The sequence below is a fragment of the Tiliqua scincoides genome, chromosome 1 (genome assembly GCF_035046505.1).
Source record: "Tiliqua scincoides isolate rTilSci1 chromosome 1, rTilSci1.hap2, whole genome shotgun sequence".
Taxonomy (NCBI): Eukaryota; Metazoa; Chordata; class Lepidosauria; order Squamata; family Scincidae; genus Tiliqua; species Tiliqua scincoides.
Window position 1 is genome coordinate 73,243,817 of NC_089821.1, and position 19,051 is coordinate 73,262,867.

Consider the following 19,051-nt stretch of genomic DNA (forward strand, 5'->3'; position numbering starts at 1 on the left):
CTATTTGTGCCTGCCTATGCTGCCAAAATAAGTCCAATGTTATTGTTTTGTGTTGCATGTATATTCACTCGACAAGGTGTGTGGTCCTAGATTCAGGCCATGATCATCACAAGAGCACAACTGCACTGTAACTAAAAGGATTCAGCTGCAAAGCAGTTAAGTTAACCTTTACACAAATGAGAAGAGCAGAAAGAAACAACAATTCCATTGATTGCTGTCCTCTAAAAATGGCACCATGGAATCTCTTAATGTGTTTGCTTTAAAAAATGAGTTTAGAAATATAATCTGGATAAATACAAACAATAAAAAAGATTGATCCTGGCTGGATGAGGAGAGAGGCACTGTTGAGTGGAATAGAGACATCAACTTCTGAGTTCAGAAGAAAGAGCCTAAAATACTATGTGTAGTCTTTGAAATTTTGATAACTGTGTGCTGTCCTCCAAAGTATCTTTGCAGCAAATAGGGACTATGCTCTTCAGTTCCACTACGTTTTCTATCGCCTTCATTTTGACTAGGGCCTGCTTTGCAAGCTAGGCTTTGTCATCTGATAATAATTTACTTTATGGAACTCTAACTTCATGGTTTTGATCCAACCACACTCAGTGACCATCCATTCTCCCATCACTATCTCACAACAAAATCCTATGCATGCCTTTTCAGAAGAAAGTCTCATTGAATTCAGCAGGGCTTAGTCCCAGGTAAGTGTGTACAGTGACATGCCTAGCATATTTTGGATGGACTACCCCCGCTGCCCACTCAAGTGCCCGCTTGACCACTCAAAGAAATGGGTAGACTTGGCCTCTGTCCTAAGATACCCTGGGTGAGGCTAGGTCTACCCAATATTCAAAGCAACAGGTACATGTTGCAGACACCCCCTTATTGCTGGTACCCCCCTTGCCCTAGGTATGCCACTGAGTATTTATAGGATTGCATTGTAACTCTACTCTTTACTGGTATAATATATTACAACATTTGTGCCTATATTGTATTTTAAAATGTCTTGGAGCCTCTTAAGTGTTATTAACATCGTGATAAATTATTTGGGGCAGAGAAACAGTCTCCTATGGCAACCTTTTAAAATATTTATATAACAAAAAGGAGAAAAATGATAGAGCTGCAACCCTTTGTCTGGTAAAGAGTTGTATGGAACCTTGGATGAGCAGGCACACAAAACAGCATACACCAGCAGAGTTCTTTGAATGCAGTGGTTATATTTCAGAGCAAGGGTTATCACAGGTAGAGTAATCAGTAAACAGTCCTAGTCAGCACGATGAGCAGTCAGTCCATAAACAACAAATCCAAATCAGTTTTCCAAGATACACAGTCAAAGTTCATTCCATGGTCAGTAACAACATGTATATACTCACATCCAGCCTCCCAAGTTACTGGCAGCAGTTCAGTAGTCTCCTACTACATTCCTACTGCTGCACTGGAAGCTCAACAGACCAAACATTAAGTAGTTGGCGTGGCCAATCAGAGTAGGCTAAGCCACACCCAGGGTGAGGCAGTCACAGGTGTTTGCTGATCCTGCTGACTCCAGCAATCTGCACCTGTTCCTGAACCACCTTGTTGGCTGTGTTTCTGCCTTATCCAGAACATAGACCTGACAAAAAAAACATCGCAATGAGATAGCTTCAACTTCACCAGCCGACTCAGAAGAATACAATGGTCAAAGGTACTGAAAACAGCTGAGAAGTCCAGGACAATCAATAGGGTTGCACTCCATCTATTTCACAGCATTCACAAGAAGATCTGATGCTAGCCTGAAGATAGATTGATACAGATCAAGGTGATCAGTCATCATACAGAAACCCCTGAAGCTGTGCCACCACAACCTGCTTGATTAATTTAACCTGCTTGATTAAACTTGCCCCAGATTAATATTTTAGAGACTAGCTTATTGTATGTACAAAAGATGAACTGTATGTAAACCATGCAGTCATTGATTGTATGGCTAAACTCTAAGTAGGAATCTCTGCCACATAATACTCAAGCCATCATTAATTTCTCAGACTACTTTAATGATCTAAAAGTTCAACCATTTCTAGTCCTCTTCTGCCGCAGAGAGGAAAAATAATCCTGGGTTTAACCATGCAGGGACAGTAGAAATAGATGTCCCCAAGTATTTATTTAAGGGACTGTATCTGTAAGACACCATATTTATCCTGTTGGTCCAAGGTTTTGTGGCTGTCTCATAAATAGCCCAGCACAGGGGGCAGGACAAGAGTGGCAGGGAGTGTAACCAGACTACTGTGGATTTCTGAATCATGCTGGGATGCTGGAAAGATAGAAATAATGAGGAGACATTCACATGGAAAGGATATGAAGTTGAATATGAGCATATAATTACAGGCAGCCACTTCTTTCTATATGTGTTTGTGGCCATACTATGTTGTTATGGCCTCCTTGGGAGACTGATGAGAGCCCTACATGTTCATGGCATTTCAGGAGCAGTCAGAGGGTGGACAATTATGGTCATTGTTCATTTGCATTATGCCTCTTTGTTTGAATATTTGCAGATGTGGTGTGTTGCTACTACAGTGTTTAGCCTTTATTTAGTACTAGAATTCTGCTAACCATTTTGTAGAACACACCAGAGAGAAACACTGTCAGCCTAGAGGGTTTTTACTGCCTATTAATATAGCACAAAAATGTTGGACCAAAATAATATTTTTTTTTTTCCTAAATTCAAATTAATAGTCCAGAGGAGAGGGAATGAAGTGGCCTTCTCTGACTTTGCAGGCATCACTTTGCAGGCAACTTTTGATGCACTGTAAACATGATGTGGATTTGCTGAAACACTGCTCCGTTAATTTCCTACATGTTTTTATTTCTCTTCATGCAGTCCTGAATTCCATTGTTAGTTATAAGCTCTCCAGACTCTCTGAATGATTATCTAAAGCCCTTGGAAAGGCCACTGGAATTACTAAGCTTGTCCCATAACCACCTCTCAGCAACTGCAGGGCGCTGATGTGTTCTACCTCAATAATTCTGTTTACATGCACTTCCCTTCATATTGGTTGGAATTGCTGTCTGCAGCTCTTTCCAGCCAGGCCTTTAAAGGCCCTGCTTGTTTAAATCCAGCCTCCTTCTCTGGCTCTTCTCTTCCTTTATCTTCTTGATAGTTTTCTTCTTTCACGCCCATGATATGCATTTTCTTCCAGGGATGTTCTTGAATAGCTACTGCACAAATGTGAAGTGCAAAACTGGGCTTAACTCCCAGAACTCTTTATTCAGACACTTGTAGGTGCCATTTGCCCTAAATCCCACTCCAGGACCATCCATTTTGCTTGACCACCCATCTTTTGCACTTGACCTTTTGATCACTTACACCTAGAAGGCTGCAGGGAGGAGAAGGAAAGGAAAGGAAAGTAATGTGAAGGAACACACATTGTATGGAATTTGTCTTGTCAAGAGCCATTTGTCTTGTGTGCTCTCATCTGATCTATTTTGTCCATTAAAAGCTGACAGAGGACAATTGGCTGCTGTTGTCACTGCTAATATCCTTTGATTGCCGTTAGTTATCATGAGCACTGTCCCTGGCTGAGGCCAGGGCTTGAGCCTTCTCAAAAGCATTTATAGGAAACAGCAGTATTGGTCTCAAGCTAAGCCAGGAATGCTGATGATCTCTTGAGTAAAAAAGACCACAATAGTCAATACACTTTCAAACCACAAAAGATGGACTAAAAGCGGAACAGTCTCCCTTTTATGCTGAGCAGAGCATGCCTGAACTGCTAAATCTATCGAAAACCCATATGCAACTCCCATCAGCAAGCATAAGGCTTTTGTTTTCATCATTGCGTCTGGCTCCTGTGCTCACTTTCTTTCCCTCCTCCCTCCCCTTGCCTGTAGGGAGATGGAGGCTGTCTCCTTGCCTTTCAGCAGCTGACTAAAGCAAGAAGAATCTACCTTCTCCCCTCCCTCCCCCTTTTGTTGGCACGGAGCACTTCTTCTGTAGTGTGAGATGTCAAGGTGCAGGCTTTCGGGCTGGCAGAAAGCCTCCCTAACTACTGCAATGCAGAAGCCTTTGCTGTGAGTAGCGCCAACGCTGCTCTCAGATGTGGTGCAGAGTGAGAAACAGTGTGGAATCATGGCGGCTCTTCTACAAACAGCTTCCAACAACCTCTTCAAACAGTTCCATGTTTTCTCATTTGGGCTTCTATACCCCCTTCTATAACCCCCTTGATCAACCTGAAGCTTTGGTCAGAAAGCTTCCCCCCCCCCCACCCCATGTTCTGAAAACTGCACCAGTTCAGCAGGAACAGCTCCAGAGAAGCAATGGCATGGCAGTGTAAGTCAGGAAGCCCAGTGGATAAACCTTCCAAGAAAAGGCCTCCATGGCAGACTTTTACAGACATCTTGCAGTTTCTGTTCATACTGATTCTGCTAGTACATGTGGCGTTACAGGAATTGGCATGAGGATTGGCACCCTGAACACATAGATTGAAGGTGACCAAGGTTCTGAATCGCATGGATTAAAAAGGCAAAAAGTGAGCACTCATCTGTACCAGCTCCTGAATTTGAGGCAAGGTGGAGGTTCTCTGGCAGAGCAACCTCAATAGGCTTCCGTAACTTGAAAGACACAGGGCACAATCCTAACCCCTTATGTCACTGCTTTCCAGCACTGACATAAGGGCAATGCAGCTTCTGAGGTAAGGGAACAAACATTCCCTTACTTTGAGGAGGCCTCCGTGAGTGACACCCAACTGCAGAATGCAGCACATGTCCCGTTGGCACCGCTGTGCCAGTGCTGGAAAGTTCTGACATAAGGGGTTAGGATTGTGCCCACAGAGTCTGCTAACCAAGAATTCTCTTATACTTGGATCCTCTGTAAGAGCTGGTGTAGCACTGCAGGTAAGAGATTGACAGCACAATCCTACGCATTCTACTTACTTACTACTCAAAAGTAAGCCCCATTGTGTTAAGCTGGGCTTACTCCCAGGAAAGTTTGCGTAGGAGTGTAGCCTGAGCTACAAATTGTGACTTTACTGTTTCAAATCTTATCTCTGTTCTTTGAGTACAAATGGTGGCCTTAGGCAAGCTACTCTCAGTCTTCCTCAGCTGTAAAATTGGGGTATTAATACTTCCAGGATTGTTGCAAGGACTACGTCAAATAGCACCCATGAAGTGCTCTGCACACTAAATAAGTGCTGTGCAAATGCAAAGTAGTAGTAGTGCACAAAATAAGGATGGCAGACCTGTTGGAACCCTGGGAATTTTTCAGCTGCGTCAGTCTCCAGCGCCAATTGGCAATTGTGATCATACCAACTACAAAATTGGCATGCTACAGACTGGCTCCACGTCTTAGGAATATTCATCGAAGTAGTGGATGATTCCATCGGTCTTATTCAGAAGAGAAAAGAAGGTTGATATAGACAGATAGAATGTTAGACAGTGGAGATGAGCAAAACGAAGGCACTCCTTTTAACTTCCAACATTCCTTCAAGTTCAAGTCTGCCGGAGTAATACAGTGCATTTGGCTGGAATGGTTTTTGGAACGTTCACAGTCAAAGATCTCTCTGTCCTGCTGCTGGCTGTGAATGGATCAGGAGCATCTAATGACTGCATCCCTCCATGTGCAAGGGTACTGTTCCAGCCTCTGAAAAAAAGGCTTGTCTTGGAAAAAGTTTTTAAACCCCACTAGGTTACAGTTGCATCCTGTTTGGAGTCCATCATGGTGATCGCAAGCTTTTTGCACCTTACTTCATGCACTGACACGGTTTAAAGTTAAAGTATGCTTTCTTAATCCAGAGTGCCATGGAGATAGTCTGGCACTTCCACTTCCCAGGACTTGTAGCAGTCAGAAGGGGAGAAGTACACTGGGAATGTGTAGGAAGAAATAGTGTAATAGTGCCAAGAAATGTGGAAAAACAATTATATTCTTGCCTTGACCCGTACATTTTTGGTGGGCTAAATTCATCTGCCCATTAGTTTCAGTGGAGCTAAATGTGTTGAGTGGACCCTAACACTGCTCCTTCATTTTGGTGCTGTCTCCTCTGATTTTAAAAAGAAATTCCCTTCCCATGTCTTCATTGTTCAGCAGCTGGAAAAATGCTGCTGTGGTTGTGTGAGGTCCCTTTGGAAGAAAGAGAAAAGTTTTGGCGAGTGTGGAATGGAAAGGAATGATCTGGCTGTGTCCCTGGTCTCCTCCCCTTCGGACAGAACTGTCTTTTCTCCCCCCCCCCAGCTCTCTCTTTCCACTCCCTTCTGTCATTCTCTATTTTTCTCCACCTCTTTTCCTTCTCCCCCCCCCCCCCGCTCCATGCATTTAAAGTAACTAGGTTGAGAATTACTTAGTGGCTGAAAGCTCAAGTAAACCCTAGTTCCATGCTTCGGGCAGTCAGCCTCTTCTGTGATGTCATTCTGAAATCACATAACTACGGGATGATAAGTGAACCTCTTGGGATCTGACTGGCTGAAATTACAGACAGGGTTTTATCCCACTCGCTTCCTACAAGCCAGGGGAAAAATAAACCTCACTCCCATGCCTGACAAATGGAAAAGGAGTGCGCTCTTGCAGGTCTTATAGGAGCAGCCTTACACTTCGGCTCAGAGGAATAAGCAGTCAAGCTCAGATTCTCTCCAGCTGCAGAGACTTCCCTTTCTGGTAAGTTCACTTTCCTGGTGTCAGGGCTTAATTTTTCTCCTGGAATGATCTAAGCTTATTAGCACAGCAAAAGTAGGAGCAATATCAACACTTCGAACCTTTCAGGTACGGAGGCAAGGAATGGTGTCTTGGCATCACCAGCCTCATAATGGGGCAGGCAGTGAAACAGAATCCAGGCTAGGATTGAGGATCTGAGTATAGAGGGTTTATAACTCTCCTAGTAGAACTCTTTACAGCACTGTATCTTCAGGGTCCTCTTCGCTCACCTGCCAGCGGATCACCTTTGTAATCAGGGGTGGTGCAGACAGATGCTGCTCTAACTACAAGCATAGTAGAAATATGCCTAGGGCAAGCTGTTTTGTGAGAAGCATGGGTTTTTCATTTTTGTGTGTTTGTTTCACAATATCTTGTATAAGTAAATCTTCCTGGCACGCCTGTTTGGAGATATTTTCATCATCTGTTGTGCGTTAAGAATGTCAGCGGATTTTTCCAGAGGGTACAAGGAAGCTAAGGTGATAGATTGTCAGAAGCAGCTTCTGAGTGCAAACCAGTACTGTGTGGGGTCCTTGGGAGTGGATTGCTTTGTTCCAGGTATAAATTATTCCATTTATTCCATACACTGAACATAAGTCAAAAATTGGTCCCTTGCTAGCAAGGATCTTCAGGGCACAGGGACTGATCTCGGAGGAATAGAAGCATTTCTGCCCTCACCATGTCAAACCCAAAGCTGAAGGTTTCATATTGTCTTCTGTTGCCCTGGGACTGTTGTTTACTCCAACATGTAAATGATTTCTTCTCGTTCGTATTTTTACGTAGGGACACAACTGACACCACTGAGGCTTTCAAAAGTATATTTGGAATTGACTTCCATCATTTTCAGAAAGTTGGACTCTGTCCCAATTGGCAGTACCACCTCCCTTGTGCCTTCTTTTTATATCTTACATTTGTCAGGAGATGGGCTTGGGGTGGGGGAAATCTCCTGTCCTTGCTTGTGTATTATATGGGTTGTTTTGTTCATTTTGATGGAACATTGATGTGCAGCTCTTCAGGGTGTGGTGGGTGTCCACTTGGCTGGGCTGGTGAATTTCCTTCAAGCAGAGAGAGAGAGAGAGAGAGAGAGAGAGAGATTTGGAGGGAAGTGGTTTCTTATCTCCTGGCGCTGCAATCCCTACTCTTGCTGTCTGAATCAATACAGATAGCGCTTCTCCTTTTCATACCGCTGCAGTATCAAATACCTCTGACAGCTTTGGCAGCTGGGTCAATAAACAAATGTGTGTTCCTCCTTCTCCTGCCTGTGTCACTTGACTGAACAGCTTTGCTGGCACTCATTACCGTAACAGAGGAGATCAGGGAGGGGGAAGGCACCTGTTACTATTAGACAGGGCATCGCCAGATAATCTTTCCATTTTGCTTCTTAAATTGTCGTTGTGAATGTTGGAAATGCCTAATGTGGGGAAGAAAGGGAGGCAAACGAGGTTTTGATTATGTTATTGTCAACAAAGGAATTTGCAATAACAGTGTGTGTAGGGCTTCGTTGTAACCCTGTGGTTCTGGCACATCTGGTGATTCTCCATCCTAGTAGAGGGTTGGCAGCAGTGTTGATTTCCCTTGGACGGGTTCATAGAAATATCAAACAGTGGAGAGCACTTCAATTGTCCATCTACCAAGAACTCTCTTGGGTTTCTTAATACTGTTGAAGGGTATACAATAGTCTGCACAAAGCAGAACCACATATTTGAAAGTCTTCAAAGCATGGGCCACCAAGACAATAGAACTGGTATTTATAGAGGGGATGATGGTATCATAGCTGCTGTGACCCACTAGGTGGGTCACAAGCCAATTTCAGGTGAATCCCCATTCATTTCAATATTTTATTTTTAATATGGTAGACTTGATGCTACCATGGCATATGACTGCATCTGGGGAAGTGTTACAGATCTGTACTTTTAACAGGCTACTATATAAATTGATAGTTAATGGGACTTACTCCTGGATAAGTGTGGGCAGGATTGCAGTCTAGGATTGTAGAAAATTTTCCTGCTTGATGATGTCACTTTCGTTCATGACATCACTTCCAGTGGGTCCTGACAGATTCTCATTCTAAAAAGTGGGCCCCAGTGTGAAAAGTTTGAGAACCACTGTTCCAGAGCAAACCTGTCATTGTACAGGAAGACAGAATGCCTCATCAACTGTGTTGTATCTTGACAGCAACAGAAGGGACAAGAGAGCAATGATCTTGGCGGTGGCTTAACAATGACCTCTGGGAAACCTAGAGCATATCAGAGATTTTTATTGGCCTGGGTCCACATTTCTGAATGAGGATAGGAGTATTGTTCCATCTCCTTAAATGCTGGCATCCTGTATTTGAGAGGTGTCAGTGTATCATACAGAGGCTACAGCAACAACCATCTCTGCATTTTAGTGCCACCTCTAACAGGGAACAGAGACACCAATCCTTGATAGTGAGGGCCATGCGAAGAGAAACATGAGATCTGCTAAACTTTCACTGATAAAACTGCTATTTACCTTTCAGCATCATGCAGATACCTGCAAGATTTTCCTTGCAGGAGAAGTTGCAGAGGAGGGGACAGATTTAATGGGGGAAGGGGTAATAAAAACCCTCCTAAAATATTGTAATTTCAGATCCCCCCATGGGTGCTGCTGTTGTTATTATTATTATTTTTAATGGCTGGAGATTTTAATTACATGTCTCCCAAACTGTATGTAGTGTGCCTGCTAGAAGTATTGTATCTGTCACTGCAATCAGAGTAATACAGAGCAACATACATTCTGTGGTGCCTGGGCATCCTCAAGTATCCCCACCCTTCCCTTGGATGACCTAGCTTACCCTTTCCCCTATGAAAACGACATTTGGGGAAGGGATCCATCTTTGCCTCTTTGCCCCCCTCCTAATGTTACCATGAACCCTTCAAATAGAATGACGCCAAGGATGCATTCTGAGATGTTTTCCGGCTGTGTTTTCAATTTAAAAATAATCCCTTGAGCTTGGCAGTGGCATGATGTTGAGGCTTCTGCTAGCATCAGCGGGCAGGTTCAGGACCTGTTAACTAAATAAAGATGTTTGTGTTATTATTTTCTCCTCTGTCATGAACTTTATTTCTTAGTAACTGCCCTGAACCACCTGCCTCTGAGCTCTGCTTCCCAAAGCAGCAATACCAAGACATCTGGTTACACACAAGCTACAGTTCATATTTATCCACAGAGACCAGCTTGCCAAAGACCAAGAGGAGCTGAGATTGGTTGAGGGGTTGGCTGTTGCTCTGAAGAGCCGATGTTCCTCCAGGAGGAGGGGGAAAGTGTAGTAAACCTTCCTTTTTGGTGTAGTTGCGGCTTTCCCAGAAAGTTAACCAGTTGATTTGAGGGCTGTGTGTGGCTGCCCAGCCCTTGGAAAGAATGTTGGAGCATCTTTTTCCCATCTTTATAAAGCAGCAGACTGGCAACCTGGGCTGCAAATAGCCATTGTGGGGAAGGTCAGCTCAAAGAAAACTGTGCTTGGAGTTGCTTCTTGAGAGGAACCAGAAATGATTTGCAAGTCTTGGCTGTTAGATAGTGGAAGACACTGGAAGACCAGCTAATATATTTTGTGGATGCTCTTTGTGGGGAGGTATGTGTCCTGTGTGTGTTCGCTGGGACAAATATACATGGAATATTTGGCTGCATATTTGACATGGCTGCAGGTTGTGTATCTATATCACTGCTCCATGATTCCTGGGTATATAAGATGATGCATGTGTATTGTGTGCTGTTGCTTATTCTGTACCCGTATACACACGTACGTACAAACGCACATACGTATGTACACGCCCCACAAAAGTAAATCCGTACATTTCCCTTACTTCCCTGCATTCCATAATTTCTGCTCTGGATGACTACTGTTTTCACAGCTTCTGTTTGTGTATTCACTTGTGCACTTTGCCTAGATGATGATATATGGGAAAGAAGATTAGCTCCTGCTGGCAAGTTTGGGTTGTGAGGCGGTTTCGGAAGTGCTGGCAGTCTGCAGATTTCTGACTCCACGCTCTTCCATTAGTCCATCTTCCGTTCCTGAATCAGTCTTTGGCTCATTGCCAGGTAGAAGTCACTTTTTCCCCTAAATGAGAGCATTCCATATTGCGATGCAGGCTGTTCCAGGAAATCTCACAGGAGACCTAGGAAAAGAAACAGCAAGTTTCTGGCTAAGAGAGGCTCCCATCCTCATGAATACGAACTAGAACTCATATTGTGGCACTCACCGACTGCAGATTGCTTTTTCTGCTGATTAAATACTGACTTGTAAAAAGCAGTTTTAAGCTAGAACCTGGTTGATACATTGAGAAAGTAGCGTAGGAGCTAATGGGATCATACCGTTCCCCAGTACAAATCAGTACAAGCATGCATGTTTGGAAAATATGCCTCTGCCACCCACATACGCATTGCTGCCAAAGTCTGATTTCAGCCTTAATTTGCTACAAATTACCTAAAGCTGGTGGGGGAATTCTGCCACTTGGTAATCCCCTGAACTGGAAAGAAAATTGAGAGTATTTGTAAAACTACCATTTTGTCTTGCAAACCATATGCAGGTTCACTCCTAGAACCTTTCTTCCCCAGTTTCCTGGCTGCTGGTGAGACCTTCCCTTGTGGGGAAATCTCAGACAAAACTCCTCAAGATGTTGCAGCTACTTGCATTACAAAAGGCCGATATTGAGACGCTTGTCCATTCCTCCTTGAATGCCATACGTTTTTGCATGCCCTTCTATGGTGGAACACTTTCAAGCTGTGCATTCTGTAATGTACCTTCCTCATTACTGAGAGTGGATGGCTTTTCCATTATGAGCGGCTGCATGCTGTTAAGTCTAGGTTCCGTCTAGTGTAATGTGCTAACAGGAAAATGGAACAACTTGTGATCTGCCATGCCAAATGCAGTCAACCATGTGTTCTGGCTAGCCAAGTGCTTGATTACAGATGAATGCACAGTGCCATTCTAGGTCTAGTCCTATGTGGAGGGCTGGGTGCAGAAAATGTTGCTAGAGGACTATGGTTCCTTGGATCCCACAAGGTTCCATATTGTTTCTTATGTTTTTAACATCTGCCTGAAACCTCTGTGGGATTTGGCTTGAGGTGTCATCACCTAGATGTACCTCACTATGTCATGTGATTCAAGGAAATTAGTGAATGTTTTGAACCAGTGTGTGTAAGCGGTAATGGGCTCTCTCTGGACCGACAAATTGAAACTTAATCCAGGCAAGAGAGAGGTGCTGATGGTCAGTAGGAGAGCTGATCCAGGAATAGGAGTTTAGCCTGATGGGGTCACAATCCCTCTGAAAGGGCAAGTGTGCAAGTTGGAGGTGCTCCTGACCCAGTGGAGCTTCTAGGGGGAGTAGGTGGTACCCATGGTTGTGAGTGCTTTTCTTCAGCTGTGATTGGTGCATCAGCAATGGTCCTTCCTTGGGAAAGCAGATCTGCTTTGGTATATCTTACTTCGTTCATATCTTGATTGCATTGCTGCAACACACTCTGTGCGGGGCTGCCCTTGAAAAATATTTGGTAACTGCAACTGTTTCAGAATGCTTGAGCCAGATTTCTGATGGGGAGCTGTGCAGGGGGAATATATAACTCCATCCTACAGGAACTACACTGGCTTCCAGTTCATTTCTAGTCCAGTTCAAGGTACTGGTTGATGTCCTTTATGGTTTGGGCCTTTGGGATCTTCTGCCATATGAATCTGCCTATTTGTTAAAATCTAAAGGAGAGGTTATGCTCTGTGTGCCATTATTGAACATGGCTTGATGTGTGAGCATACAACACTGTAACCTCTCTATCATTGTTCTCTGGATGTGGGACTCCCTGCTTCAGGGAATGCAGGAAGTCCCCTCTGCAATTGCCTTTTTGAAAGTGTTTAAGGCACACCTATTCTGCCAGGCTTTCGGGCTGTAAAGCTAAGCTATCCTGAACCTAGTGCAGCTGAATTATTTTTATCTGCTTTTGATTAGTTTAAATTGTTAAATCTGTTTTATTGTAAATATGTCTTGTAAATAGATATTGTAGTTCTTGGCAGGCATTAAACTGGGGCTGCCTTGGGCTTGGTGGGTCACAGGTTGTATGGGACTGAACTAGATGACATTCTGGTCCCTTGTGACCCTATGGCAGTGGTTCCCAAACTGGTAGGTTGTGACCCATCAGCCCAAGGACTGGCCAATGCCCTTTTAAGGGGCGGGGGGAACGGGACACAGGAACGCGATCCTCAGGATTGTACTGCTGCCGGGAGGCAGGAAGGGGGTTTTCTACCTACCTAGGGAGTTCTAGGGAGTCCTAGGGAGCTTGGGGGTGTATGTGTGAGAAGCCCTCTGCAGGGCTCCTAGTGCCTGCAAATGTATAAAAAGGGGGAAAAGGGGCATTTCCAGTTTCATTGCAAAAACCAGAATTGCCCCGCCTTTTTAACACTTTTGCAGGCACAGAAAGCCCTGCAGATGGCTGCCCACAACCTGCAGGACTGCTGCCTTCGCCCCTCCTCCGCAATTACTTACAGTGCTCCCAACTCCCTTGTAGGAGTTTGGGAAGCACTGCCCTGCAGTGTAACATCCCCTCCCAGCCTGTTTTCCGTTTACAGAAGAGGTTCATTTAATGATCATTGCAGGTACATTTGTTGCCAAATATTCTGTTTTCTGATGATGGTAAAACGGAAATAGTCAGTAACTTGTTTTGCTCCAGTAGCCACCGGCTCTTCTCTGGCCACAATCAGCTCCTGTGGGAATGGAACATGGTAGAGGCTGTGCTACCCTCAGAGAGACACACTGGCGTCTCTTGTCTGCAGCGGCCTAAAGGGTACACGATGTGATCGTGATTGGCAGCTTGTTGACAGAGTCGCAGTGTCTCTTCCTGTTGTAGCTAAATGCCTGCAACCAGCCCAAGTATCATGTGTCTTAATTGGAGCTTTTAGATGTTGCTGCACAGTAAACTAAGTATTGATTTTCTTGTCTCTCCTTCTCATTGCAGAGGTTGGGCACACCCAAGGACCTCTAGACGGGAGTCTCTATGCCAAGGTGAAGAAGAAAGATTCACTCCACGGCAGCACTGGCACTGTCAACACCAACCGCATTACTCTTTCCGCTGCCCCCAACCACATTGAGCACACGCTCTCTGTCAGCAGCGATTCAGGCAACTCCACTGCTTCCACCAAGACTGACAAGACCGATGAGCAGGCAGTGCCCACAGTTCCCAGCAGCAGCAGAGGAAACAACCCTGTGCTGACCCCTGAAGAGAAGCGGGAGCTTGAGAGCCTGCTCAGTGGCTTTGGGTTGGAAAACGAAACTGCCATGCATAACCACAGCCCCAGTGGGGGAGCAGCGGTCTCTTCCACTGCGTCTGGTCGCCACGTAGTGCCCGCTCAGGTGCATGTCAATGGGGAGGCTGCTAGCTTGGTGGCTGAGAGGGAAACAGATATTTTGGATGACGAGCTGCCCAACCAGGACGGGCACAGTGTGGGCAGCCTGGGCACTCTTTCATCTTTTGATGGCACTACCAACACTAGTGACCTGGGTTACCATGAGGCTCCCCGGATGGAGAGCCTCTCTTCCTTGCCTAATGGCTCATCCAACTTCAATGGCATAGACAAGCTGCATGATTCAGAGACGGTCATCAATGGTGGCTACCCCTACAACAACCAGAATACCTTGCGGAGCATGATGGGCCGTCACCCCCAGGATCCATATGGCCACATTCGGCCTACAGTATCTGCACAGGATAATTTGGCTGAATACTATCAGCATGGCTTCCCTCCTCCCAGCTGGCTTCAGCCTCAGCCCCCAGCCTCTAGCCAGCAGTACTCCTATGGCTATGACCCAAATGGCATATACCGCTCCCAGTCATTCCCCACAGCTACTGCTGAGACCCCTCAGCTTCCCCAGGCACCAGCACGGAGCACGAGCAGTCGGGATGCTGTCCAGAGAGGGCTTAATTCGTGGCAGCAGCAAAGTGGAGGCAGCAGACCATCCCATCAGCATGATAATGGCCTTGACAGCCAAAGCCCCAGCATCTCTAGCGCAAGCCCTCAACCTAGTCCTTCACAGGCAGCCCCCCCTCAGAGCATCAGCATCCCAGAATTCCCCAGAGTGGCCTCCCAGAAAGAAATAGAGCAGTCAATTGAGGCCCTCAATCTGCTCATGCTTGATCTGGATCCCACTGTTTCAATGATGCACAAATCCCAGAGTGTCCCAGTTGCCTCCAGAGATGACAAGCCACGCCCGGTGGCTCTTTCAGTGTCAGCTCAGCCTGTGACTGGTCCTCAAGCAGTGCAGCAAAGGCCTACCAATGCTTTTGGTCCCATTCCAGGAAGTCCTACATACAACTCCACTGGGACCATTGTATCCCAACCTCCTGAAGCAGCACCTAAAGCTCATCCCACAAAATTATTGCTCCACAATGCTGAAGAGCCAATGTACCCATCACAGGATTACAGAGAAGCCTCGCCACCCTACAGCTATCAGAACCAACAGCCAGCTGTAACACAGGCAAGGAGCTACGGTCAGATAGCTGGAAGTCCTCCTACATCTCCCAGACCTCATGCAATGGCATACAAGTTAATGGAAGGGCAGCATCCCCTGCTTACGTCACCCTCCTCGGCTGGAGTGATGGTGCAAGCCCAGGTGCCAGCAAAGGAAGCAGAAAATTGTGAAGAGCCTTCCGGGCCCTCAGAGGAAGAGCCTTTGAATCTTGAAGGGCTGGTAGCTCATAGGGTAGCAGGTAGGATGCTTTGCTCTCTGTTTTCTTACGTGTCTGGGGTTGCTATCCTTTGGGTTCAAATCGTGTTTTTTTTCTGTTTTGCTTGAGGTTAATAGGAAACCAGTGCTTCTTTGGTGACCTGATTTTGTTTATCCGACTTAGTTCAAAACGGAGTGGATAAATGGAAATATTTATCTGATAAGACAGGATACGAACCCCTTCAGGATACAGTAGATGAATGCTTCCTTTGCACAAGCAACAGCCTATCTTTGGTCATCCCCAGATTTTCCATAGCTGCCATTACTGCTATTTTCTATTTATTAAGCACCAAAAACAGTGGTCTAGGCGCTGTGGATCACATAGAAGTTCATGACTGTAAGATGGCTGTAACAAAAATAACTGTAGCCATACAGGTAAATGGCTAGGAAAAAGATGACTTTCTCAATCAAATGTACAAATTATGGAAGAGTTAATTACCAGAAGGTACTACTTAAAAAGTTGATCCAGGAAAAAAAAATCATGGCAGAAGTACTCTCTCAATGCTTGCAAACACATCTATAACATAATGAATCTGGCCATAAGTATTCCAAACATTTATGCCAGTTTTTTTATCTATGTCAGGGGTGTCCAAAGTTTTTGGCAGGAGGATCAGCATCAGCTCTCTGATACTGTGTCGGAGGCCGGGGAAAAAAAGAATTAATTTACATTTAAAATTTGAATAAATTTACATAAGTTTACATAAATGAATATGTTAAAGATCAACTTATATGAACAAGTGAAGGTCTTGCAATAGCTCAATGCCTATAAAAGGCCTTGCACAAAGCAAAGCTGGCCTTTCTTTTGCTGCTGCATCACAGACGTGAAACAGCAAGCAGTGGAGGGAGCTCTCATCCCACAGCTCACACGAGAGGTCAAACAGTCGCTCTCACGCTGAGAGAAGTTGCGTTGGGCCATTGCGGGCTTCCACAAATCTCCGGAGGGCCAGAGGCTCATTGGAGACTGGGGGCTCCCTGAGGGCCGCATTGAGAGGCCTCGAGGGCTGCAAGTGGCCCCAGGGCTGGGGTTTGGGCACCCCTGATCTATGTCAATGGTGGCTGACTTTTTTGGCAAGTGTGGCATAACAGAAATGCAGGATATTGCCCTGTAACTGGCAAAGGGATATCCTTTAAGTGGTGGTCCTCATATTTAGCAGGAGGACAGCAACTGTCCCTATGCATCCCAGCATAACATCCTTCTTAGTTGCAATTTGTTGGTGTTTCCATTGTAACTTTTTTTTACAATTGTTTATATAAACAATTTTTTTTGTTGAAAAGCAATGTATAAATATACTTAATTATAATGCCACTCTAGTGTGTACTATAGACCATATGACTGTCTCCCTCCCCAATGCCTTGGGATGACTACCTCCAGTTTCATGACTGGGTAGCACACATGAGGAGTGGAGACCTGATTCTTTTCCTTAACTCAGAACCATGAGACTTCCTATTTTTGTCATGAGTGCCACAAATTCCTGCTGCCTGTGAGGTCTGTGCCACATGTTGGCCACCCCTGATCTACATGAAGTCTCGTAATATGAAGTAGTGGTGATTGACTGCAAACCTTTTCCTGGACTTTTTAGATTTATGGAGGCTTCCTTTCTCCCCCCCCCCTCCACTAAGAGAACCATTGTTGACCTGGGGCAATCGCACACAGTTTCTGAATTTGGATGTTCAGATAGCATCTCTCTGCGTTCTAATACCTACTGGTGGCTGAGCTTGCTTTGCCTCCCTTCCTGCAAACTTGCATCTGCAACGGAGTGAAAACTTACATGTTTTCATGATTTTGTAATCGCTGGCCTTTCTTTTGTGGCATGTAGTACAGCACAGATGCTGGAACTGGAACTTAGGAGTAAATTGCTCAGCAACTGCCTTCTAAACAAAACTATGCTTTGACTGAATTTTATGCTCACTGAATGAGCAGCACAAGGTTCGTTAATGCTCTCGCATTAAAGATGTTGAGTCAGGAAGGAAATGTCCACCACACCCACAAAGCACAATATTCCATTGCCTTTGGCGCTTTCATGCCTTCCACTGAAGCCCAGAGCACTGGCATTCATGGGCAGGACTCTGCGTTCTCTTCACTGAAATGTACATTTGCTGAAATGGGTGTAACTTGGACAATCTATTCTGCTTGCAGTGTTCTGGCTTTCATGAAATTCAGGACATTTCTGTATTGACTAAAGTGATAATAAAGGAGGAGGAGACATTGACTGACTTTGAGACTAAGTGTGAGGAACCATAGAGAGAGGTCTGGGTGGATCACCCCCAGCTTCTTCAATATCTAAGCCTCAAACAATTTTTGCCTTCCCCCTTTTTTTTTGAAACATTTTTCCTCCTACAGGCTTGAAGCTTGCCATTTAAAGCAAGCATACAAGCAGAGATTTTAGAGAAGCAAAATGTCATTGCAGATTCCCCTGAGCATCCTTCTTAATTTCCCGAAGACTGGATTGCCCGGGTACAAACTTTGAAGTGCAGCCTTTCTAAGAAGAGTAGTCTTTGTGATTATCAGTGAAGATAGTCACAGCTGGTTAAAGGATTTTGTGATGGTTGCATCTAGTATGCAGCCTGGGCCGGTAATTACACAGAAATATCTTGGATCTAGTCTAACCTGTAGCACCAATTTCAGCTGTTGGGCACCTTCCAGCGTAGCTCCTAGCATTAAAGGTACTAGACAGAGAGAAAAAAATGCCTAGTTTTGTGATAAGGTTCATGGAAAAACAAGCTGGAAGTTGAGTCGCTCTGGTGCCTTACATTTATAGATGTGTATGATTTGAATGGGAAACCTATTGTGGAAGTACACCCATCAAAATTTGTTTAGACGTACGTCTTTCTCTCCCAGATTGATCTAAAAGGAAATTGGTTATGTGTGTTTACAATGGAAGCTGGCAGTGCTGATTGCATAGAAATCATGTCATTAACACCCAAATCCTAACCAACTTTGCAGCACTGCCATAGCTGTACCAATGGAACATGTGCAGTTGGGTGACGCTCACAGAGGCCTCCTCAAAGTAAGGGAATGCTAGTTCCCTTACCTCAGAGCAGCATTGCCCTTATGTCTGTGCTGGAAAGTGGGTTAGGATTGCGCCCTAACCCACCTTACCTTTCCTCCCAGAGTCAATGTTTAACATTGTTAAATATTGCTTTGACTCTAAAAGGGGGACATGTGCAGCCCAATTGTAAGACCCTGCACTACAATGCAGTGGCACTAATGTGTCTACTGTTGCATCCTGCAGGGGAGTTTTGGCCTCCAGAGGCCTTCTCTGGTTAAGGGAACATTTGTTCCCTTGCCCTGGGATAAGCCCCTGCCGGCCTGGCAAGTCTTCTTAAACTTATGCCAGTGATATAATTGGTGCAAGACTGTAAAGGGAAATCATTCCCAGGAAGGGAGTTTGGTTTTGGCATGCACCGCTGCTGCAGAAAGCATCCTCTTTGTAGGCTTGGTCCACCCTATTACCAATCCATCCCACCCCCTATGCGTTCTTACCTGCAGCAGTGGGTATCTGCTACTGCGCAGAGACTGCCACTCCTGGCAAGAGCCAATCTGCACGCTCTGGTGGGTTGCATTTTGTGACTGTTGGAAAGCACATTGTGCCACCGGAACACTTATTCTGGCAGCACAACACACCAGTAGGAGTGGGCCGTTAATGAGTAAATATATATTCTGTGCTTTAAAAATAATTTTAAAAAG

General features: G+C 45.0%; 1 protein-coding gene across 1 annotated transcript in view; it reads left to right on the forward strand.

The window, feature by feature from the left end:
* The window catches only part of TNS1 (tensin 1), a 365,505-nt gene that overhangs the window by 288,745 nt on the left and 57,709 nt on the right, over positions 1-19,051 (forward strand). The window contains exon 18 of the mRNA XM_066611663.1: positions 13,601-15,346. Within this exon, the coding sequence (XP_066467760.1) occupies positions 13,601-15,346 (1,746 nt within the window). The remainder of the gene's footprint in view (positions 1-13,600; positions 15,347-19,051) is intronic.